This window comes from Buteo buteo, chromosome 16, assembly GCF_964188355.1.
Source record: "Buteo buteo chromosome 16, bButBut1.hap1.1, whole genome shotgun sequence".
Classification (NCBI taxonomy): Eukaryota; Metazoa; Chordata; class Aves; order Accipitriformes; family Accipitridae; genus Buteo; species Buteo buteo.
In genome coordinates, this window is record NC_134186.1 from 31,035,354 (window position 1) to 31,061,010 (window position 25,657).

The 25,657-nt window shown below is 44.9% G+C and overlaps 1 protein-coding gene across 5 annotated transcripts in view; it reads right to left on the bottom strand.

The window, feature by feature from the left end:
* Window positions 1-7,888: 7,888 nt before the first annotated feature.
* Window positions 7,889-25,657, bottom strand: part of PTDSS2 (phosphatidylserine synthase 2) — a 49,877-nt gene continuing 32,108 nt past the window's right edge. For 3 of the 5 annotated variants that reach the window (XM_075048555.1, XM_075048551.1, XM_075048552.1), the window contains exons 5-12: window positions 25,297-25,431; window positions 24,212-24,262; window positions 21,415-21,528; window positions 19,796-19,914; window positions 18,985-19,099; window positions 16,625-16,770; window positions 11,294-11,479; window positions 7,889-10,450 (exon numbers count right to left, since the gene is read on the bottom strand). In XM_075048555.1, the coding sequence (XP_074904656.1) occupies window positions 10,306-10,450; window positions 11,294-11,479; window positions 16,625-16,770; window positions 18,985-19,099; window positions 19,796-19,914; window positions 21,415-21,528; window positions 24,212-24,262; window positions 25,297-25,431 (1,011 nt within the window). In that variant the 3' untranslated portion in view covers window positions 7,889-10,305. The remainder of the gene's footprint in view (window positions 10,451-11,293; window positions 11,480-16,624; window positions 16,771-18,984; window positions 19,100-19,795; window positions 19,915-21,414; window positions 21,529-24,211; window positions 24,263-25,296; window positions 25,432-25,657) is intronic. The other 2 variants (XM_075048553.1, XM_075048554.1) reach the window with 2 other exon arrangements.

Here is a 25,657-nt window from a genome sequence, read left to right on the forward strand (position 1 = left end):
ACAGCCTGCAATGCGTGAGACAATGAGTTAGGATAAAGGGAAAGAACTTAAAAATAGCTGCCTTTTGATTTTTTTATCAGGGATGCTAAACAGCTGCTCCCTCTCCATTGCTCCTGAAGCGCAGAGCAAACGCGCGCTAAAGCGCCTCAGCTGCTACCAGAGGAGTTAAAGAAGGGACTGAAAACCCCACGGGAACCAGGAGAGCGGCCACTCCGAGACACAGAGCTGCATGAATTACCTCGGGAGTATTTTAACAGGTGACATTTTCAATGGCTCTTTGCGTGGACATCTCCCCTCCAGGAGCCCTTCAAGACCTTTGCTGCTTTTCTAATCCTTTTTCCAGCTTAAATCTTGCCTTTGCCTTCCATGGCTTTCCTCAGCCTCTCACAAGGGGCTGCTCTGCGCCCACGGGTCTGCCGTGGCCACGCGCAGGAGAAGCAGCCTAATTTCTGGGTCCTGCAGGGTTTAGATCATGCCCTTCCCCAGGAATCAATTCCTGCAGCGGGAAAGCTTGATTGCCTTCCTCCCCAAAAGGGTTTTCCCAGGTGAGTCATATGCGAGATCCATCTTAAACGTAAGGAGGCTGCTCATCTGAGAGATCCCAGAGAAGGCACTATGAGATGCCGAAGGGGCTTTATCCAAACCAGGTATTTCCCGCTATGCAAAGGGGGTTTGGGATCCCCCGCAAACACCCAACAAGCAGATCCAAAGCGAACTGGGCCAGCACCCCTCTAGCATCTGTGCCGGGAGATCATGGACCACAGTCCGCTGGTGTGATCCCACAGACGCAATCCCTGAACCCCAAGCCCAGGGACACAACTTCACCGCTACACTTAAAATCTCCCCACCGTCCCCATCGGCACCCCCCAAACCTTCTCCAAAACTCACACAGCCCCAAAGCCCACTCGTCACATGGGAGGAAGAGCTGGATTTGCCTCAGACGGACAGTCACTCAATATTTGGGTACCATCTTCCAGCTCACCTCAGATGCTCCCAGATTCAGGCACTGATAGGGGTGATCAACCTCCCCCAAAAGCATCTAGGCTTAGATTTTAATAGGCAAAGGTAGAAACTGCAGTGCATTATACTGTAAAATATCAGCCACACCGGCCTGACATGGCTGGGAGACCCCCTCTGCAAGGGCCACGCAGTCCACCCTTGGGGCAACAGCAGGAGGAGAGTTTTTTCTAAATGTAATTAAGTCCCTAACCAAAATGACAGCAAGCTAGGAGATGCCCATCTCATCCCCAAGCTCTTTCCTCAGGCATAAACCTCTATGTGCAATGGATAAAAACTCAATAAAATCTTGGCTGAGAACATGCTACACTCGTGTCATGTATGGACTGAGCTCAGCTTAAAGGACACTTTGCTGTTTAGTGCTGGAAATCCACACAGACTTCTTAATAGTGCAACATTATGGAGATTTACCCAAACCAGCTTCTTTTTATGTCCTGAAAAATGACATGCCTAAGTCAGAGGCTCCATTTCTTTCAATGTTTCCTGGTAGCTTTTTTTAGTATGAAAATACAGAAGTTTTCAGTACCAACTTTCTCTGCAGAAGGGCAAACATCTCTTAAAAACCCTCCATTTTTTTTCCAAATCCTTTTGGAAATTGGAAATAATTTCTTTCAAAGCTTTTTCCCCCAAAACATCCTTTTCTAATGAGCTCTAAGCAGCAACTTAAGCAGATTTTCAAGGCATCACACAGAGAGACACGAACTGACTGCAGCGTTCAGCACAGGAATTGAATTAGGTGGTATTTTCCTATCAGCAAAGCAATATCAGCCTTTCCTGAGTGAACAAATGAAGGTGCAAGGTGCTCCAGGAAGGGATTTCTTGCATTTTATATTAACTAAGCTCTTCCCTGAGAGTGTTTCACCGAGATGCTCTGTCGTCCCCCCTGACCTGCCTTTCAAATCCCTTCCTGGGAAACCAAATCCGAGGCATTAGGGACAGGCACCGCTCTCCCACCACCAGCAGCCCAGGGACAGCTGGTTTTTCCCCCATGGAGACCTCAAGGCTCGTCAGAGCCTCCTCCACCCGCCGCAGCACCCCTCTGCTGAGGGACGGGGCAGCTTTGTTTTCCTTACGAGCTGCTGCAGAGCTCGGGATACCTTTTCCTGCTTGGGGAGATGATAAAGTGGCTCGATGTGGGGAGAGAAATGGCAATGAAGCCACAAGTCCCCTTTGGAAGAGGGGGGCCTCCCCCCAGACTTTGGCAGGGGGGTTGACAGCTCGCTGCTGTTTTGGCATTGTGACGGTCCGAGGCCCGAAATAGCTCATGCAGAAACCCCGGTTCCTGGTCCCAGAGCACCTGGGCCAACGCGGGTACAGCCCCACGCCGCACAGACACTCTCCAAAGCATGCTGCAATCCCAAAATTCCACAGTCCAAGTTATAAAGCACAGCAGCGATCTCCACGTTCATCCTTTCCTTCTTGCCCTAACCCAGACTCCAATGCCCAGTTTTGCCGGGTGCCTGAGACCGGGCTAAACTTTTCTTGCTAGTGAGCTTGGCCCTGCAGCAATGCTCCTCCTCTCTTCCAGCACTGACCCTGCTGCTCACACACACCCAGCCTGGGCTCTGAGCAAAGCTCCTCCATCCTCCTCCATCCCTCTCCTGCTGGAGGGGGAAAGCCCCTTCTGGCCTTGAGCCACAAGGCAGTAAAGTAGCATAGAGTTTGCTGCTGGCATATTTATCAAAAAAAACCCAACCAAACCAAAAACCCACCACATCCAAACCTTGACAAAATACAAATATTCAAGCTCGGCCCCTCATTCATGCTCGACCCCAAACTCACTCACCTATTACCCTCCCCATCCTACCACTGGGGCTGAGGAGACGAAGCAGCCACCTCCCCAGCAGACCTACACCTTGGACAACCGGCGGTGCACTGATCCCACCCAATTTACACCCAAAGACAACGACCCTGCACCATCCTGCACCTCCCACGGCCACAAGGCTCAGCACGGGAGACGCCGGCTTCGCAACCGGCAGAAGTCTGGATCCTTCCCAACGCTTATTACTGTATTTTACCTGGGCAGGTAAAAATCACCGCGGGCAGGAAAAAAATATCTTTGGGGCTCCGCGTCGAAGAGCGAGGACCCTCCTCGCAGCCTCCGGCATTAGCTGAGCAGCAGCAGCGCGTTCGCTCCCCCGCCGTGCCCGAGAGGGGAGAGGAATGCAGCAATTTCCGAGCTCCCCCAGCCAGGGAAGCAGCAGAGTGACTGTGCAGCGGCGAGTCTCGGGGAGCCGGTGCTGGCACTGCCACTGCCCAGCTCCTGCTTCCCAGAGCTCCCTACGGGTTTTGAGTTCAGCGGGGACAACTCCTGCATCCGAACAGCCCCCCGCTCCGACGGGGGATGGCCCGGCGTGCTTCACTGCAGGAGATTCGGGATCTGCTGCCAGGCTTCGCTTCCTTCCCCTGCCAGCGCCGGCTGCGGGCTGCACCTCCCGCTCACCAGTGCGATGAGTCGGGCGCTCTCTGCGCCCCCCGGGGAGAGGCGCGTTCTCTCCAGGCTGGCCAGACCCTCCCCAAGGTTTTGCTCTAACCCAGCCCGACCCCCCCGGCAAAGCAGGAGAGGAGAACCACCACCGCCCCCCGCTCCCCCCGGCTCCCCCGCCCGCCGCTCTCTGCCCCGCAGGAGCCAGCAAGGTCGGTCTGGAAAGCGTTTCCCACCTGGTTTCTCCCACCCCGGGCTGCCGGAGGGACACGGCGGCCGCCGCTCCTCCGCCTCAGGACGCTCCTGGGCGGCCGTGGGGGTCGCCCGAACCGGGGGCGGCCCAAGCGGAGGACGGGGCCGGCGAGAAGACGGCTCCGCTCTGCCGCCGCCCGTCCGGGGCAGGCTGGAGACTTTGGGGGGGGCTGGGGGGGGCAGAGCTCTCTCCCTCTGCTTTGCCGCCCAGGCTCTCAGCACCCAGCTCCGCGGGCTGGCAACTTTCCTTAGGAAGTTGCCGTAAAACAAAACAAAACAAAAAAACCAACCCCCCCCCCCCCCCAAAAAAAAACCCAAGCCCAACAAACAAAAACCCCCACCACCCCCCTAGCCCCCCCAAAACCCACCGAGGAGCGAGGAGGGACGCTGCCGGCCCCCCCCCGGAGCCCCTCCGCTGCGTGCGGGCAGCCCTGGGCGCACACGGCAAACCCCGGCAGCGCGCACCTACCCCCACCCCGCATCCCCCCCCCGCTGTCACCCGTGTCGCATCCCCCGGGGCTGGACCGCGACCCCCTTGTGTGTTCCCCCCCCTCCGCCCTGGCAGGCGGGGAGCTCCGCGGGCTCGGACTCACCGCTCCTTTGGGGGAAAAAGGTGCATTTTCCGGCCGATGGCGGGGGGGGCGGCAGCCGCCGGAGCGGGCACTGCGGGCGCTGCCACCCCGGGCTCCACCTGGGCTGGGGGGGTGGCCCCGCCCCCCGCCCCCCCCCCAAAGCTGGGGTGAACCGGGGACGGCTTCTGCTTCTTCCCCCCCCCCCCCCCGCTTCAGTTTGGGGCTCCCCCAGGCCGAGCGCGGCCCCGCTCCGGCTTCCCGGGATCAGCATCCTTCAGCCCCCGGCTGCCGCGCCCCAAATCCCACCTCCTGCTGCCCAGGGGACCCCCCCCTCCCCATCCGACCCCCTCCGCTCCCCCCGCTGCCTCTCGCAGCACCTCTGCGCCTTCAGCTCCTCCTCCCTCACCCCATGGACCTCACTTCGTATTCCTCTCCATCAGGACCCGTGCCCCCCCCCCCCCCCCCCCCCCCCCCCGCCAAGGGTGCTGCTCTCCTCCGGAAAGCCATTGGGGGTCTGTGGATCCTCACCCGTCCCCTACCACAGGCTTCCAGGCTGCTCTTCGCTCCCAAAGGGATGGGAAAGGCAACACCAGCCTCCTCCCTCCTCCATCCCACCTCTCAGCCGGGCGGGCAGTAACGCTCGGGGTCCTGGGTGTAACGGGCTGTCCAGCAGCAAGGTCTTGGCTTTGCCTGTTCATAAAGAAAATCCATGGGTTCTCCTCTCCCTCAGCACAGCAGACGGCGAAGCCTCTTCTCCAAGGGCCAAGTGGCATTTACCCGGGACTTGGCCCAAAAAGCCCTTTCAGCCATTTGGAGACCAAAATCTCAGCAGTGCCTGTGACAAAGCGATCATCAGCCAAACTCCTACACGTGCTCTCATGTGAGAAGGATGGAGATCTTTCCCTTTCTTACCCTGGTTTCGTAACCATGTTTTCAGCCACCTTACCTCAAATGCCAGACCACCGTTCCAGGGGAACAAGTAATTTCAAACACCACGAGATTCGCTTTGCTTGAATTGGAGAAAACTGAATAATCACAATTTTGAGGGCAAAAAAACCTCCCCATGCACCCCAAGCAAAGACGGTCTCAGCTGGCCACAGAGCAGTGTGACGCTCCAGAGGACCTTCAGTTCCTGGGAAAACCCACCACATCCAGCCACAGGGCCGGTTCACCCGCCTGCTGCCCTGCCGCAGGGCTCTCCGGCGGCTCCTGTGCCCGGTCGATACAGGGAGGGTCAGCACTGGAAGATGGTCCCATTATTTCCCTGGCAGGGAATTTATTTCTGGGAAGAAAACAGACCAAGTTTTGACTGTAACCCCAAAATGCTGCCTGGGTGGGAGAGGAGCCTCACCTGCAGTCAAGGGTCCTTTCCAAGAACATTGCACTCCCCAGCCTACGCAGGAGACAGGCTTTTCCAAAATGCAGCCCTTCCTCTAGGTGTGTAAAAACCAGTGGGAAAAAGAGCAAGCCATGGCTTCCTTCCCCAGTTCTCAAACCTCACCTACAACAGAGGTGAGACGTTACGATCCCGAGGGACATGGCAGGCCGTCCCCCTTCTGCAGCGCAGCCCGGGACACCAGCAGCCTCTTGCGGGGCCACCTCAAGGCTCCATCACTTCAGCAGCTGACCTGCAGAGAGCTGTTTTAAATGGGACTGGGTTTGGCTAAGTTTTGGTAATCTCCGAAGGCCCCAGTTTGGCACCTGGAGATTTATCCAGTCTCTCACAGATGCCAACTAATCCATTAAAAATCAGTTTCATATTGCTAACAGATGGCATGACTTTATCATCACCCTTGTGCTTACTTAGGTCAGGCCTTTGATAGCTGTGAGGATAATTAAATAACAGCAGTTAAACAATGCAGACTGCTAAAGCGAACCCTCCCAGCGACCAACACACAAGCAGTTCAGGTAGCGACAAGGTGGCCCGCACACCCCTCCTGGGTTTATTTACTTTTTTTCCACCACATGGATGTAGCAGAGGTCCCTCAGCTGCCTTCTGCTTCTGGTGGCACGTTCAGCCAGCCCACCATGCAGGAAAGCTATTTATTCTTGGTCAAAATACTCCTGGAAAAGCTCCCCAACAATACTTGTGTCAGAAGCTGACAATTCCATAAACATCACACAGGCCCTTTAAGACCAGTAATAGGACCAAAAATTCACAGGGAAATTAAAAAAAAAAAAGCAGCAAAGAAACCCTTCCGCAGCCCCAGCTGCTACTGCTCCCTCCTCCCAGCACGACAGGCAGCTGGAATAGCGACTGGGGGGAGCAGAAAGGATGGCGAGATGGACCCACAAACTGGTGCTAATCAGAGCCTTAGAGACTGGAGGGTACAGGCCACTCGCATCGAGCCATTTTCTGACTGCCCAAGTCAGCAGACTTCCAGTGTAAGCCTGTGCAGTGGGTACTTCTATCTGGAACAATGAAGTAAAGCTAATTGCCAACTAGCTTAAAATGCTCTGAAGCAGCTGTTTCCCCCTGAATTTTCACCCAGAACGGCACGCCTGCCGCTGCGCCGGGTCAGCACCTCCTCTGTGCAACACCAGGGAGTTTCAGGCAGCCCCTCTGCTATCGAACCCAACGGCTGCATTCACTAGAGCTGTGTGTGTACAGCAAGGGGAAGGCAACAACAGGCTTGTAAGGGCTGTGGAGCACTACTGCATCATGTGCAAGCAGGGACAGAAACGAGGCTGCGGGCAGGCAGGTGGTCTCCTCAGAGGCAGTTACCCAAGTACTAACAACTTGGAACCACCACCTAAAATCCTGTCTTAACAAATATAACAATCTGCACAACTGGGCTTGAGGGACATCAAAACTATATACCTCAAGGCAGTGTCAAATCCCCTGCCAGCTTGCCTCCAAAACAAAGAGAAAAAACACTTGCAAGAAAAGTCACCCACAACAGCATTAGCTGAGCACATTCTCACCCACTCACCCATTTCCCTGCATTTCTTCTTTTTTAAAGCCAACAACTTACCTTTGGTAAATCTCACTACAAATATTAGGGCCTACCCACATGAGAAAGGTATCTTGTTCCAGTTTTCTGACAAAGAAGGTAAGCTAAGAAAATAAGCAGCAAGATACAGGTGTGTATAGAAGTGGGAGACTGCTGCCTCTTTCATCTCCATAGGGATGGTCTCATTTTATGACACTCCAAATGTAATTTAAGTGAGGCTTATCAGCTGTCCTTTCATCTTCTCCACAGGAGGCTGCTTTTGAGTACTTCTCTGAGAGATGATCACAAAAGGATTCCTAAAACCAGGCAAGACTGCAGTGATTAGAGCCCACCTGCAACACTAGACATTAGTCTGCAAGGGAAGCACTCAGACTACAAAGTTACTCAACACATCATGCATAGCCCAATTCCACTTTAGAGGGGAAAGATCACCCTTGTAAAATGTACTGCAAGAAGCATTTCCAAATTACAGAAGTGGACCGAGGGCTTGTAACATCTATTTCTCTGAAAACCTGGACAAGTTCATTAAGGCCCAGCATCCATTACGGACAGTGCCAACACATTTGATAGCCTTGCTACTGGAGGGGAATTCAGACCAAGTCCCCTTAGCCCCCCAGTTCCATTCGCGAGGCAGCAAGCAAAATAAACCATGAACACACACACATTGTACCAAAGAACACACCAGCAAACATCGCTTTATTACACCAGTTCAGTTATCCAGACTAACCATAAAAGCTGTTTAGAAGGATGTAGACAAACAAGTCAGTGTTTTATGTATTAGGTCAAAGCTCCAGAATCGTTACCAGGGAACATATATAGAAGAATACCTAGAATACTAGGTGTTCTTCACCAGTTGTTTCAAATGTACATAAGTGGGTCTTTGGCAGGGAGGGGAGGAGGAGGGAGGTACAGTGACAGATCCTCCTCAGGTGCACCGGCTACCCCCCAAATCATGAGACAGACCCTGGAGGTTGTATTGCAAAGAGATCGGAGGGGGGGGGCCACAGTGTTAATCAGCACAAACAGAATGGAGATATACCGACCTGAGCCTTGCTCAGCTGGGACTACACGAGCACAACACACTGGTACGAGCTACCAAACAATCAGTTAACAGTTTGTAAGACTGGTCTAAAGCTGGAACTAGAATGACTCTGGGTGGAAAGGCATAGAAATAAATACTTGCTCAACTCAGCACTCTCTGCCCATTTACAAATTTGTCAGCATCTAGTTACACAGCCGTATATTCTTCACTACCTCACAGCAGCAAAATACTATCATTTAAGAGCAGCCGTTGAGCGACTATCCACAGTACATTGTACATACTCGAGAAAGAAGCCTGATGCTACCTCTCATATTGGTCACCCTCCTCTGCACCTGCTAGGCAACTGGGGCATCCCCCAGCCCATAAACTCTGGCATCATTTGTTGAGCTCTTCAGATGCAGCCAAACTGCTCAACTAATTGAAGACTGCCCAACTGCTGAGTGCCCATTCTTTAGGGGTGGAGAGTATTTGGGTCACTCTGTAAACATGGGAGAAATGCAGATTTTGGTTGTCATTCACGTACAAGACCAAAACAGATAAAAAATGCAGACGTTTGCTAGTCAGCAGCTCTGCAGGTCCTCCTGCCACTTAAAAAGTTTGGGGTTGCACTCTCAATATTTTACTGGTGGTGTTTATGTTCTTTTCTTCTGGATAAACACTTCCCTAAAAAATACCCTTTAACAGCCAGATTAGATCACAGTATTTAAAACTGATATGGTTACGGTTACGTCAGTGCCTTAGATGCCAATGCAAAGGCTTAGAGCAGAGGTTACAAAATTGATGCTTAGTGTAGCACTTACATTTTGGAATAATGACCCCCCCCAAAAAATGCAGCCCAGGTTTCCGATTTCTTTTCCTAGATGCTGAGTCACCAGCAAAAATGCTGTCTAGCTTAGCCTGCAGACCTTCACTGCTACACAGTGCTCAGGGAAGAACGATGCACTTTGCCTCAGTTTGTTCTTTTGGCAGGGATGGCGGCACGTTAACAGCTATTTTGTGCGTGACTGCAGAGAACGCCTTTTCCAGATGGACTCAGGAGATTGCTCAGTCTGGAGTTACCTTGCGAGGAAAGGGGCAGCTCTGAAGGATGGCAGAACCTGATGTGCCCCATACAGCAGACATCAAGAATGAAACCCCTTGGTAAGTGAACTAAAAGAGCTGAGAATAAGGCAAATAACTTAAGACTGATGGAGTAACTCCCAGTTTTCTGCTTGTAATACATTTTACTCCAGGAAGCAAAGGAAAGGCAGGTTGACCTTTCTTATTTAACCTTCCCTTACATTTAAAAGACGACCAAGACTAAAAGAAAAACTTAAAAAAAAAAAAAACAACCCAAAAAACCCCCTAAGGAGCAGCTGTCTGTCTCCCTAGAGCTGTGATACAACATAAAACTATTGTAGGCTATTCAGGATGTTGAAAGTCAGTTTAGAGAAAGGCAATAACCCCCGTACTACAGGGGCTGTAACAGTAGTGTACTGTATTACATTCTGTGCAAGTTACGCAACTTGTTCACAAGTTTCAGTTTATCTACTTTTATCTCACTGCAGTTCTACTAATTGGTGGCTGAACACTTTACACAATCTTACTCCACAGCTCAAGGTAACTTCAGCAGAAAAAAAAGATTCGTTTCCTGTGTCTGGTATCTGTACACTCCAAAACAAGTGTTCCTAATGCCCAAATGTCAAAATCGAAATCTCACAGTTTACTGGAAATAGATCAGCTAGATTCCCTTTGCGCTTTGTTTTAAAGCCCCTTGTCTCTAAACCTTGTTTTCAAGGAAGACATACAACATGCTTGAATGAAGATCCCATCTCGTTGCAACAGCGTTGGTTCTGACTTCCCTCTACACAGACTTTCTCCGACTCTGCCTAGGTGTACACAAGGAGAAAGGGCGTGTATGTCAAAGTGACATCTTTTCCCCAAGAGGATTTTCACATGTTGGAAAGCTAACAATGAAAATTACAAGTTAGGTAAGATACGGTTGAAACTGTCCACCAGGCCAACTTGAGCACTCTGAGTTCCTTTCAGCCCTTTGTCTGTTCCTCAAAGTTTCCTCTCCCTTAGTTTGTTCCCATTTTGTTCATCCATTATTGATGAGTGTCCATCACCATTGCTCAAGCATTTGTCCTTTTCATATTTGTGCTCTTGCTTCTGTCGCCTTATCTCCTTATACCGCAGAGTGATGTCACTAAAAAGAAGAACAGAGGTGAACCAGTGGTGTGAATAAACGATTTCAATATACAATAAAAACAGTAAGGCAAGCCTGTTCTGGATGCAAGTGCCCTTGGGATAACTTAACCCACTTGAGTCTACTGGCTGTAAATTTCTAAAATTGCTGATGGCATCGATTCACTTGAAATTTGTGTTTCTTGCTAGTAGTCTGGCTATTATCACCTCTTTCAGAAGCATAACACAACAGCATTCTCAACAAGAGCAACCACTGCTGTTGCACTGGGCCTCCTCTATAGATTAGTGTAATTCTTTCAGCCTTGTGTAGCTGGTTTTCATTTACTTGCACAGAGCAGCATCCAAACCAAACACATTTAACTACGCTCACTTGTTGCCGACACTGGGACAGCTCAGACAATTGCAACACAGCAGACTGTTCTTGCAATGAAGCTGTAAAACACTTTAGTCTTTTCTAATTCAGAGCACAGAAAAACCAAAACACTGATCTTGTCTGCCATCTTCACTCATCGAGGAAGACCAGGTGCAGTCAGGCACTTAACTGTTCACCTGCTTCTACAGCAACACTAACACAAGTAGTCCCACAAAGACCAAAGCTACCAGAGGCTTGATCCAGAAAGAAAAGCGCCAGGATCATGCACAGAAAACTCCCTGTTTATTTAATAACTCTTACAGAAAACCACTGCAGCTGTAGCCATCCAAAAGAGTTGTGATCTATCTTCAGGAGGCACTAAAGGCTAATGACTGCATACATTTGAAGATGCACTGTTGAATGGATGTCCAGAACAACCCACCCTATAAGACCCAGGCTCAACCTGAATGTAGCCCATCAAATGCTGCTTACCGAATGAAAAAACGCCAGGCTGTCCAGGTGAGCACAAGTATAATCCCCAAGATCCAGCACTGGGTAATGTAGAAAGGAAGAGAAAGCGTGAGTGTATAGGGATCATACTTGACGACAATCAGAAACTCTGTGGCAGTAATAGCAGCAACCAGCCATGCCTGCTGACCCAATTTCTTATGGAACTTCCTGCAAAATAAATGCACAGATAAAACAAAGCTATTGCTGTAAAGTTAAGCATTCAGAGAAATATTCATAAAAAGACAGCTGGGGTAATAATTTCATTCATCTTGGCACAATTCTAAAAGTCTAGTTCGGATTACACATGTACTACGGCTATGCAGGCTGAGGACTTTCACGTTGATGTTACTTAAGTTTCCTATCAGAGGCTCTGAAAACACATGAAAAGTCAAACATCATCATATGATGCAAGGAAGAATCCCAATTTTCAGGTCATTGGTAAATCCACATCAAAAAATTATCTGACCAGCTTGAGATCAGCTGAGGTTCAGGGTATGGTATGAAATAGGAGCTCTGCTCCTAGATTTCCTCTGCAAACATCAAGTCACACTGCTGTAACCATATTTAACTCCTATACAATTGTATTCTGAAACTTACTCTCTTTCCAAAAAGGTACTCAATGAGCTGTCACTAATGATCTCTGAACAGATTTTAAAAGAAGAAAGCTTAATAACAAACAAGCAAGATAATGAAAGATGCAAGGACAGCCTTTCACTTCTAGGACAGCACAACCTTGGGGCAAATACGTGATTAATATTTAATCCCCAGGGTTTGTTTTTAAGCAGTACCAGACAAGTCAGTGAGAAGCTGCAGTGCTACGTACAAGTCTAGTGAAAGACTCATCAATCAGTAACGCTAGAAATTAAACTGCAGTAGAATCAAGACATCTATTCAGAGGCTCTACTTGCAGAAGGAGAGATTGGAAGTATACCATCTCTTGGGTCACCTATTCCTGCATGGCAAATACATAAAACAAAAATACCTATAGGCTGCCTTTCAGGAAACCTCATTACCCTCACGGGTAACAGCCTATTGCTAGAAGCCTAGGTAAGTTGCTTGATCTAAACCAGCCAGATCCTCTACTTCTTGACCTGGTCTGCTCATGTCATTTCTAGACTTGACATTTTTACAGCTTACTGACCTGACAGGGCAGATGATTCATGTGTCAATAATCAAATGGGATTCTGTTTGGGCAACAGAACAAGCCCTTTTTTTTATGCATTGGATTGCACTGAAATCTTGCCCACCACAGCACCACTGGTGTGTGCAGATGTGCTATCCATCAGTACAGAGTCAAGTATATCACTTCCTGCTTGGTAGACTAAATTTTTGTTCTTCCATCACCCATCTTCTGAATCCAAAATGGGATTTTATTCCCATTAGAGGAAAGAACCAAGAGAAAGCTACTAGAAGTTTTATGTATTTTTTTTTCCTTTTCTTTCTCAAAGGCATGATTTACTTAAATATTTCCTGAAATGCAACTGATTTGAATCAAGTAAGACTGAACTTGAGAAAAGAAATACCCTCAACCATCATAATCACCAACTGTTTCACCAGCAAGCACACACAACTAACTTTTCTCAACAGCCTTTGGATTGTATTTTACTTAAAAACCACACAAAGAGGCAGTTTGGTGCACCTTCCTGTTAGCCCTAAACCTACTACCTTAACTGATCATTATATCTCTGAAGATGCCCGAGATAAACCATGCAAATAGAAGCACCACCAACTAAACTTAAAGGTGGCTGTTCTTTTTGCCTTCTATTACTCCTTATTCTGCCTTTATTCTACATGTCTCTGCTTTAATCACAAGGTGCATCTATTCTGCAGAGTGCCTTGCTCTCTCACTTAACCATAGTATATTCTGAAGTACATTTTCCTACCAGGTCCTTTCTCTTGTCCAGCTGACTGTGTTATTCCATTCCTACCACAGCATGAGATGTGAAGTGAAACACACCCAGGAAGAAATCCGTGTAAAGTGGCAGAACTACTGGGGCAGGACAGAGGAGATGGGGAGCAAAGCAATATAACAAATCTACAGAGGGCTGGGGAGAGAGGGATGGACATGTTAAGATGACCTCTGCAGTACTTCTAGGGCATTGCAGCAATGACAAATTCTAGTCTGCTCTATGACCACTGTGATGCATAGCCTCCTGTCTGGCAGAGGCACTGATTAGTAAGTGCTGTGACAGCCATGTAAGCTCTCTGGGCTGTATTTTCTTGCCGGTTTTGCCACACAGTGGATGAAAGAGAAGCCACCTAACAAATCCCTGATTAGGATTTCCTCAGAGAGTAGCTGCTCTGCTAACACTTCCCTCTGCTAGGCAGAGAAACAAGCCTGCCCGACACCCTGCCACCTCCAGCTGGTATACTACCCAGTTCACACACATTCAAACAGGTCCCAGGCATCTCCAATAGTGCTGGGGCAGAGGGAGCTGCGACTACACATTTGCTCCCAGTTTCTCCTCCCCTCTTCTCATCAGATGCCAGCAGCTGCACTGGGGAGACCATCCTTCCTTTAGCAGGTGTTTTCCTGTTGCTAAGACATTATCTGCTCCGCTGCATCCCCGTGGATTCTCAGTATCTGGGAAGGGATCTAAGCACAGAGAGCAAACAGAGCTTCTCTCCCCTCTCCTGAATCCAGGGGAGTCATTGCAAGTCAAGCACACAAACCACACAGTTTCTTAAACGTGAGGCCAGAGAATCATATTTGACACCAATGCATAAGTTCAAACTACACAAAATCATCCAAATACACTGGAAAAAAATATGATGCAGTAAATCAAGTGTAGGTTATTGCTGATGCAGATGGGATGAGCGCATTCAATTTTGAAAAGTATCCCGCCTAGACCAACTCAGATGAAAGGACTTCAGAAACTGCTCCAGGTGGTTCATCTGGTATGACAGATTAAATGGGCAGAAACTAGCCTTAACACATGGATAAAGAGAAAAAATGAAACAGCAAATCTCTCACTGTGAACTCAAGCTATTCAGATGACTAGGTCAGCTTTCTGCTTTGTTGATCTGCTTCCTCATTTGCTATTGTTTTCTTTCACCAGCTTATGACAGCACACTGACAAAAGAATTAAAGGTAACACCGACAGAAGAGCTGTGCAGAAGTTAAAGCTGCTGAGGAAGAAAGTTGGTTTCCTGCCCTTCTGCTCATGAAAGATTTTTAAAGAAAAGTCCTTTTTTTATTTGATGAATGAGATTAAAAATCATGGCCTCAATGCAGACTCCTTGGAAGAGATGTGAAGACTAGGAACTAGGAAGATATGACAAGGTCAAATACTACACAGACTCTTACATCAAGACATTTCTGGTCAGGAATATTTCACACAGCCAGTCCTCAAGAACTCAGAGGCAGCATGTCGATCACAATAGCAGCGTGGTATGTAAGAGCTGGAGAACAGCTTCAAGAACCACCCCTCTTCTTGGACTATTTCAATTCTAGATACTTTATTGTCACCATGCTCAGATCAAGAATTGTCTGCAGATACTAAGAATCCTGAATAAGAAAAAAAAGTCTTCATATTTGAACTTCACTACTTTCTATACTAAATATTGGAAGGTTAGCTGAAAAGATCTAATCAGTTTACCTCAATCTCGTCACTACCAGACAAGGCAATGAGCCATGTTTCTGACAAGGAGGGTCAATGGAATATTCCAACCTTTGTCCGTTAAGTTGAGCATTTCCAAAAGGAAAAGGTCAGGAAGGTTTCTCATGTGCTGTTAGCTGGGAGCCTCCTGTACAGCCTGCTCTCCCCCAGCAGCTTCTCCCTACAACACAACACAACAGGAAGAATCCAGCATGGTTCCTTGGTTCAAAATTATGTGCAAGTAAAAATGCACCCAGGTAAGTTGGTAAAACAGGGGTAGATTACCTCTGCTTGGATGACCTGAAATGCACAATGGAATTGAAGTACAGTTGCAAAAGCCTTCGCAGAGAAGATATTAGGTAAGACCAGATGCTAGTTTCTGCCATTTTGCATGAACGGCCTGATGAGGTCATCTCTGTGGTGCATCAAGCAGAGCCATGAACCTCAGAAGTGAGCAGGCTAGTCACCTTACCCACCAAGAGAAACAGAACAGCAGGTGGTGGTGGCAATGATGAAGACATGCAGTTCAGGATGAGTCTCTGCTTACTGGATTAACTCCTCCAGCTCATTGAAAGAATGGCAACAAACTGAATCAGCAATGAGGCACCAGTGACTGATGATTCTCCTAAATTCCAATGTTATGCCATGTGGTTGAACAGAGGGCAAAGGAGTTTTTCCCCAAACACGAGGGCCAGAAGATTGTGAATGGTGCTAAGGAGAGGAGCTCACCAGTGAGAGGCAGAGACCTCTTCTTACCTTTGAGTTGGAGGCACGTCCCAAACCAGTAGGTCCGACACCAACGGCAGGGGCAGCCTGCCACTGCTGAATGTCCTGAAATCCGACTAAGCAATGTGGGTTGACCCTTCTTCCCAGTTCTAGGAGTCAAAGCCTTGCAAGGGAAACTGATCTTCATAGAATGTTGGAACCCTAAATTCTGAACACAGACACTTTTTGTGTTGGTCAATGACAGACAATGAACATCCCTTGAAGCCAGATGTTGTCTTAGGCTTAAGATGTGGGCTCAGGCAATTTGTGACATTACTACTAAAACTTAAAAGAAAACATGATTTTGAGAACAAAGCTTTCTCAGGTCTTACATGGTCTGCAGAAACAAAAGCAGCAAGGACAAATATGATGCTTAAGTAGGAACAGTCTGAAAGTACATGCACTGCTGTGTATGGGTGCACTTTGCCTTCAATACACTTTGCTATACAGGGTCCTCTGATCTGCAAGAGGATGCCACAAGAGCTCCAGAGGACCAGGGACCAGTTGGAAGAATGCTCAAGAAAAGAAGCACCTTTAAGAAAAGGGTTTTTTTTTTTTAGTTTGGGCCCTGTTGTCCTTAGAAGGTACGTCTAAGGACTGTAGTTCCTGGCTATCAACCTGAAAGTGGAGTTCAGTACTCCTCTGCCCACAAGCCAGTGGCACTCCAGCTAATTTACGCATTACATTCTCAAAAGAGTGATCATTTATTAAAAACTGATGTTAAAAACAGTGCAGATAGAATGCCCTTAGCAACAGCTGTTCTCTAACCAGATGTAGTCAGAATTTTACCTCCAAAACAAAAGAACACAAAGTAGATGCTTTGGGATTAGGTCTTTTTGTCCCCAAGAAGCTGAACTCTTTCCCTGAGATGGATGCCAACAAGCTGGAGCAAATTCAAAATAAAGCAAGTGAAGCTTGACATGGTATATACACAAGAGGACTGGCTTACGGGTCATCCATGAAGTCGTAGATCTCCCTCATAGCCACACCTCCCACATTGACAAAAAAGACAAGTCGTAACAGGACCAAGTAGTGTTCTGGTGGCATCCAAAGGACAAACTTCAAGTAAAATGTGTTCAGCTCTGCCAATAAAAACTGAGAAAAAGGACATTTTAATTACATTCAGAAGACTTCACTGAATGAAGCCTGGAATCTCCCTCTCTCCCTGCATGAATCCCCCCACCATTTCTCTAACACCACAAAGCCCTACTCAGTATTACTGAGTACACTATTATCAGTTGCAATAATGACCAAGAACAGCTGGGTTTTTTAAATTTTTCTGTGTTGGAAGAGGTATTCAAAAAAACCACAACAGAAACCTGGACAAGCACTACCTCTAATTTTGAACAAGTTTATTGGGAGTTTGAAGTACCTGCAGAACCACTGATGACAAATCCTGAAAGCAACCACTTGTCCTTTCACTATCATTTAAAATCCGACTGAGGGAACCCCAAAATAACAAGAGGCATAAACAGTACATCCTGGGTTTTGGTTCGTTTTTTTTACAAAGTTATGCAAACATCACTGCCAAAGCCATCTTAGGAGAATTGGTTATACATTTATAGCAAGATGTTCTCAAGTGAGCTGCCCTGGCAATGTGATTAAGTGAGCAAGTAGACACAAGTTTCTCACTTCAAAAGAAATGATAACAAATGGCATTAAGCATTGTTTAATCCAAAAGAGCAAGCCAATACCTGAAGCTGCTTATAAACTGTCAGCTGAAGCTAGGCTTTGCTAAGAGAAAAATTATTATACCAAAGACTAGTATAAATTCAATACTCCGAATCTCTGAGTTGCAAAATCTGCTCCAGCACCTAAAACCCAATTTCGTAAGCGTGCAAAAAGTTGGGAGCATGCACACAGTAACCATTTGGAGAAACATGTTAATTTTATTTATGCAGGCACATTTCCTTTACTTCTATAAACTATGGGAACCTCAGCAAGGCTGTTGTACTATGTGAACTTGGCAAATGTTTTATGTAGCGGAAATCAGGTGATGTGAACTTGTATTCAACTGACTGAGTTTGCAAACTGCCTGGCACTCGCTGCTGGCACTGCTGTATGCTGCTTGCTTACTTACAGACAGCACATTGTTCCTGAAGCACACTCAGGTCTGAAATTTGACATCAGCATAAAATGCAGGGTTATTATGAGAGAGAGAGAGGTGGTGGTGGCTTGCCAAGCTCACTAATGTGTCCCACTCAGCAAATCGTAATAGGGAACTTCACTGGACAGACCCAAAATAAACCACCACCATTTTTCATATTCCACATTATTTCAAGATGCTTAAAGGTATGCTGTCCTAGCATCTGTTAAAAAATACACACTTATATCCTGTACCATAGCAGTTATACAGAAGCTGGTTAATGCCCATTGTCTCCGGAATCACTAGAAGTGTCACATTTTTTTTTAAGTTAAACTTCACAGTTGCTGAAATGAAGTAAGTTTGAGTTGCTCAAAACTGAGCCAAGTGACATCCAATGGATAGCACAAAGGCCAAAGTCCCCTAGCTGACAAAAGACAGGAGTGGGGTAAAAGCACTTAAACTGCCAAGTTTATCCTCCCTATCAGTGTCATGTGCATCATACCTGTGACTGTGAAATGGAAGTTATGAATTCAAGATGTTACATTCCCATAATATAGCCTCAGCCACTCAGGTGGCTAGATGAAGGAGGCAAGACTGTCAAGTTGCTGTGGCTGCTGGAGAAGCCAACTTTCTCTTTTGTCTAAATGGGGGAGCTAGTTTACCTGAACTGCTCAAGCTGGATACTGTTAACACCACCAGGTGCTACATGTTCAGTGAAACAAAAATTTAAAAAATAACCTGGGATAATTGAATTAAAGTCTGTATAAAAATATTATCCGAGGCAAAACTGTGCACTTTGGGAGCTGCGCTGCCCAGAGCTAACAAAGAGAAGCCTAAAGCTTTGGTTCCAGACCTTTCTAACTGTAATTATGATATATATCTGCTTAAGACTGAGAGAAACAAGTCATTTTCATGCAAAGCCAATGTTTTTGGTAGAAGCAGTTACATGCTGAATTAGGAGTAGATCACAGTTTATATTGCTTACACTGCCAATCAATGCTGTTCAGCAAGAACAAATATTTATGCAATGGATCTGTAAACTGTACCAGAGACATGGAAACAGATACTGAATCCTGCAGGATTCGGAAGTGATCTCTTCCAGCTTCAACTAAAGAAACATCACCATGTCAAGAGTTTCAGCCTAAGTTACCGTTTGTACAATTGCTTGAGTGTTACAAAACATTAAATCAAATGGTAGAGAAAAGACAGAGAAGTTTCCTTACTACAAAGATTATGCCACAAACTGCTAGCCATCTGCGTAAGCTGGATGCTGGCTTCCACTCAAATTTGACCCAGCTATACGGGGTGAACTGGAAGACAATTCTCTTCATTTTACCTCTGAAAAAAAGCAGAACACATTCTTGCAATTTTAAGAAACAGCACATAAGAGACATCTCCTAACATTTCCATTTCAGAAACTAATTCACATATGCAAAATGCCTTAATTTACTCCATAAAAATTACTGCTTAATGAAATTAACATTCTGAGTTAGAGAAGCCTGTTATTTGGACTATAATTTTAAACTTTAATATACCACACCCACTGTAGTAAGCAGTTCCTCAGTTCTGCTCTGCTCAGCAAATGATAGTTCAGAAAAGGACATTTCATTACTGGTACAAGACTACAAGGGATTTATTAAGTTTTAAGTTTCAGTGTCCCAATTACTATGAAGTTCTGATTACTAGGGAATGCATTATTTGCACAAGGACCAAATAGATCCTTGCTGTGAATTAGAGAGTATGATCCCTACTGCATTGCCTTTAACAGTTTCATTGAATAAGTTCATTTCCACAAGATGCTCTCACTCCTAGACATCAGGCATCAACGATTTCATTGACAAGTTAAGTAGAACTCTCATAACAAGCTTCCATGCAGTAATAAGTTACTAGATACTTGAGTCATCTAAACACACATGAATTCTTTAATTCACATTAACCCTAACAGAACAACCCTTCAACAACCAAGATCTTTAACACGGGCCCAAACTTTGTGCCATGCTACTACTTGCGGAATTACTTTCTACACCAACTTACTTGTATGTAGGAATGTTCCAAAGTCCTTGCCATTTGTATGTTTTCAAAGAAAGCCAAGACAGAGTCTTCATCCCACAGTAAATTCCTAATCCATTACATAAGATCACATCCATTATCCACTGAAAGGAGAAAAACACAGTGATGCTGGAGAAGAAACACTAAAGGTTGTAAAGGGGAAGATACTACAGGTACAGAAACACACAGACACACTCTCAGTCACAAGGACTGAACATCCCCACAGAATAGAGATGCGTGAACTGTCAGGAGAAAGAATCTCAGCTACCCAAGCCTACTCAAATAAGCAAAAGTGTTCTACATATGATGGCTGTTGATTCTCTTTTGCTGTATTCATTCTGCTACAGAACAGACTTCTTCCTACTTACTCTCAGCTCAACTCCACTCTTAAGCGATAACTTTAGAAACACACCAAAAAAACCCATCTGAACAGGTTCCTATGGACTGGTTTTTACTATGCCCAATAACTTAACATACTCTTTAAGCTTCAGGCTGCCTCCTAAAGAAGTTATTTATATCCAGGCTCAAGATGTGAAATTAAACAAGTGATTTCTCCCTATGCTCTGTTTTATGGCTAAGCATTAATTCTAGAGATGGAGCTCTTGAGCTGAAAAAAACCTGGCTGTCCTCCGCATTCAAAGAAGCGGAGCACAGAGTGTTAATTTTGTAAGAAGTTTTTTTTGAAGGCAAAATAGCTTTGCTAGATGTCTTTATACATAATGCATTTATTTTTATAAATACAACCACGTAGCAAATCATTACAAGCTTGGGAAAGAGCTTGTACTTTAAGTATAAAAACAAGCCAAAATAATGTTAAGAACCATAGCTGTGTGCCCTGAATGTAGATAATTTTGATCGCTCTCATAACCAATTTACATTTCATAGGAAAATAAAAGTGTCACTTTAAGCTACAGAGCTTTTTTTTTTTTTTCCCCATAGAGACACTACTAGATCACAGTAGTCACCCTGACTTGAAAAAATAGACACAAGCAGTATTTCAGGACAAGAACAGCTACAGACTATCATGTGCAAAGACCATACAGCTTTTCAAGTAAGGCCAAATGTTTATCTTTTAAAATCTTTTTTATAAGCCACACCAGAAATTGTAAACACAGTACTATTTACTGTTTTCAGAAAACAGCGAAGGTAGGTTTGCACAGAAGGAAGACCTGGACACAAATTGCACTGAGTCTGTGTGTTGCGTTTTTTGGGGTTTTTTTTAACAGGCAAGAAAAATCACCATCTGAAACTTTATAAACAATGTTTTACGTTTCTCTTAATTTCAGATTTTATGGTTTGTACCATCACCAAATATTTGAAAATGTTCAGGTAAAGCTTTAGATTCTTTCTCTGGTGTGAAATGAACCAAAACAAGTATTTAACTATGTGCAACAGTTTGAAAACATGCAAAATTATACAAACAGTGACAAACATATTACAAACGCAACACAAAGAAGCACCAATGCTCCTGAGCTGCAATAGTCACACATACATCTTTGGCCACATGCACATGATATAATTTAATTCTCACCACCTCCTACCCACTCCCATTAAAATATATACTTCCATTTAGACAGATATATCATGATTTATGCAGTACATACGTGATCCCACCAACATTCACTGAAGTTTGGAAGTTGGTGTTCCAGACTGTACTCCAGAAACTCAAACATTACACTGATGATCATACACATCCACCAGTCTCGAATCATCAATGTCTATATAAAGGGAGAAAAAAAAAAAGTCTTTCAAATATCCACAAGAGTTGCACAACATACTAAAAAAACATTACAAAAATGAATACTTGCACACCAGACTGAGTAGAACCAGACACCACTTACACTAATGCCCTTTAGAAATCTAAATAAAGGAGAACTCCATAAACACTTGTCCTGGTTTCAGCTGGGATAGAGGCACTGCTCAGATTTACAGTTTCACAACAGTGTATGGAAAAATTATTACCTTTTTTCCTAATTTTAAAACTGATCACATAAGGGATATGAAATTAACCCTTCCAGACTCTGAACACACAGGACACACATGGTGTTCTTTGTTTACTGGTTATTTCTACAGCTGAGTATCTTGTCTCCAGCATCCAGCAAAGGATCAGGAAACTCATGACAATCTTATTTTTATCACGTGATAGTCTAGTAAAGCCAAATGCTCACAGGCCTCTAAACTTATCAAGTATGCAGCATAATAGACAAGAAAGACGCTGAAGAATATGGATGATGACATTAATACCATTACATGAAAGAATAAAGGCAGGCAAGATGGGATACAGAAGGAAGTTAGTTAGATGAATGGAATTACTGGGTGCTCAACCACCACAGGTAGCATTGTTCTAATGCTGCTCAAAAAAGGCTTTTCAGAGCCTACTTAATGCAAACTTTAAAAAAGTCACCTGCACTAAATCTCAGCCCTAACTATGCTGGGACACCTGAGTCTACTTTATACCAGCTAGCAGCTTGTCAGGGCAAGCACTGAAGAGCAGCATCTTCTTCCACATTCAGCGTAAGAATTCAGCTGAGCTGCAGTCCTAGAACATACATATCATCCAGGCTTACTCTCAAAACAAGGGAAGAGATTTGTGGTAACACTTTATTTCATATTTGTAAGTGGATAAGAGCACAGAGAGCCTGTACATATGGTCTGCTGCATGGGAACTCAACTGTGCATGCAAATCCTCAGCAGCGTGCCTAGATGGAAGGCGGCAACCCCAAATGTGCTAGTACCAGTTCTGCAGAAGTAAATGTAGCTTGGTGTTGATCGCCTCAACCAGAAGATGGAAAAATACGATAAGCATTATCACACATTAGTCTGACAACATGTGATCTAAATGACTCCAAACCAAACAGGGAGGCCCACAATAATTGCTGATGAATGAGGCACATTAATTCTCAATATTGCCATTCTGGTGCTTTGAGATAGATATAGCTTAAGAGTCTGTTACTCAAACCAGATTAAAAAAAAAAAAGAAAAAAGGAAAAACCCAAACACATGCTCATCTCTGTTTATGAAGACAACATACTCAACTTCCAGCTTTTTATTAAAAAAAAAGTTAACTGACAAATAAGAAATATAGCAGCTAGTTTACTTGAAGGAAAGCTTGAAGCTTAGCGGCACAGAAGTAAACACCTTGTGGAGCATGCTGGGCTCTTCAAACCAGACTGCAGGTTGACAAGATGACATACCATCTCAAGCATTTCTGCAGGAACAGTCTCTTTAATAAAAACTATGCTTCTTCCAGACCAAGACAGATAATAGCTTGACTGAGTAGACTGGCATATTGATTTCTATCCCATTCTAGTTCCTCAGGAATGTGTTACTATTCCCCCTATGTCTTGTTACCAGGCTCTCACTATTTTGGCATTTTTTCCTCAGTATGACATTATTTGTAAAAATAAATATAGAATGTAACTGAAATGCTGTTTTGATATTTAAGTTTCTAATGTAATTCTCTTGGATGAAGAAGATCAAAGTTTCTCCAAATGTACAATTCTGTATACTAACAGAGCAAGCCACTGACAAGTTGATCTGAAATCAAAGCCTCCCCATGCCTACCATACTCATCTTTTGGTTATGGGAGTGGGGCAGGGGGAAACAGACCAAAACAAAACGCTCATAGGAAGACATCTGCACTTTCAAAATGGAAAACCAAAACAACAGTTGTAGCTTATTTTTAAAACGGCCTGAGCTTTTTCAGCTTATTATTTATGGTGGTCTTCTAAGTTTAAAAAACCAAACAAGGTGTGCAGGGCAAAATAAAAGTTAGCTAGTAAATTTGCTCAGGTTAAAAAAAGGCTAATATTTAGACCAAAGTAATCAGCAAAACATGTGTTGAATGTGTTCTGCCAGACAAGCACAAGTGGAATTCCTTCCACAGTTGGTTGATACTGACTAGGAAAGTAAATGGGTAATGGTTTAATTCTTGTTAACAATTTAAAATCCTGATTTAGATGCCACTGGGAAAAGCCTGCCTTAGAATAGTAGTAGTATATCATCACGCATTTGTGTCTGGGTAACAGTAGACTTTCACTGCCTTCTATAAACACTGTCTTCCCCATACTCTCTACACTCATAGGTCAATCAAACATTTATCTTGCTACAGGAGTAAAGGTTTTTGCTTTTATTGATCTGACTTCAGAATGAATTATGGCGGAGGAGGGAGCTTGTCAATGTAATGTTACTTTGGAAAGAAATGAGGTGACCTAACATGGTCGGGGCCAGGGTTGGGCGGGGGGGGAAGCGCCTTTCATGTATTACAAACACTTAGTCTAGTTCACAGATGACTGCCTAACACAATTGATCACGAAGACTGGCATCACTAAAACAGAAGCAGTCAAGCTTTATAAGTAGAATAGCACTGTAACAGAAATGTAACAGAAGACCCATTCTTACTTTCAGGTACCAGCCAAAAAAGTGAGCAGGAACAAATCCATCCAGTTTGTCCTATAAAGCAAGAAGAGAGTGTAGGTCACTTTGCATTATAAACAATAACCCATTCTTAAGGCTTACTTTTTTCCCCCCCAAGAACAATGCAGCAATAAGCTTCAGTTGTTTCACATATAAATACAAATGCATTTTATGAATTTCTTTGTTCTCAAATACAGTGAGCAAACAAGCTATCTTCAAAGCGAAGCCACAATTTTAAGGGGCAGAAACTGGAATTAGGATCGTATTGATAAAGCAGAGACTACCTTTTTAATGCTAAATGTCATGTTCCTTGCCTTCCAAGGGGACAGAAGCAGAACACATTCAAGCCAGAGCAAGAACATGTATTTCTTCATCAGACCCCCATCTTGTATCTAGCAGAGCTTCTTAAATCTTATCAGTCCTGCCACCATAAATCCCTGGGCAAAGAGTGCCTTTCCTCCTCCTAGTTTTGATGCAAAACTAGAAAAGGACAGCTGTAATTGCTCTCAGTTATCCCAGCGCCTGATGCACTGAAGACGCAAAGGATTCAGTGCTCCTCACTACACAAGCACTAGCAGCTTCATGCAATCAGGGAGTCCTAAATAATCAGAATTCCTTTGCCCTTGAATTTCAAGTCTTCTGTTTGACAGCAAGAAACAATAACCTGACAGTTTCTGGTATTCAGAAAAGTGCCACTTAAGGGTTGCTTGGCAACATGCAACTTTTGAACTTTGTGCCTCAAGGTGACTGTAAGTAGAAGATTCTTTAAGCACACAAATAAACCCAGACTCCTAGGGGAAAAGGTTTACATCAATAATCTGAGAAACAAGGGTTATTAAGCGGTTTACCCTCTCTCCTGTGCAATGTAATTAGGATAGAGACACACATCTCCATCTGATCAACAGGAAAGGTCAAGAGAAGAGAAATAAGGAAGCTAAAAGAGTCAGTCATGACCTGTTCTCTCATTCAAGACTCAGACTCATGACTGCACTTTTAAGAGTTCAATTAAGCAATCTTTTACCAAAAAAAATAGTCAGACTTATTAGCAAGTAACTGTATTTGTTTCTTACCCAGACATTGTGAAATGGATCAGTTTCATTGCCAGGATCATAAATAAGGCAGTTGCCACCATAATCTCTTTCTGGCAAAGGAACACCTAAATGTGGATCAATGTACTTCATAAACTGTCTGCCATCTTGTACAGTCTGCAAAAGGAACACAAACCCCATGTTTCCCTCTTAGTAAGTATTAATGCACAGAAAAGTACAAAGATAATTCAGATCAACATTGTATCTTCAAATAGGTGGGTTTTTTTCAAATTTGTTGCAGAACAATTATTGAAATATATCCAGACCTCAAAGCACCACACAGCATATACACCTGACTTTCCAGGCCTCTAATGCTAAGTATTAAGGAAAAAAATCACTACAG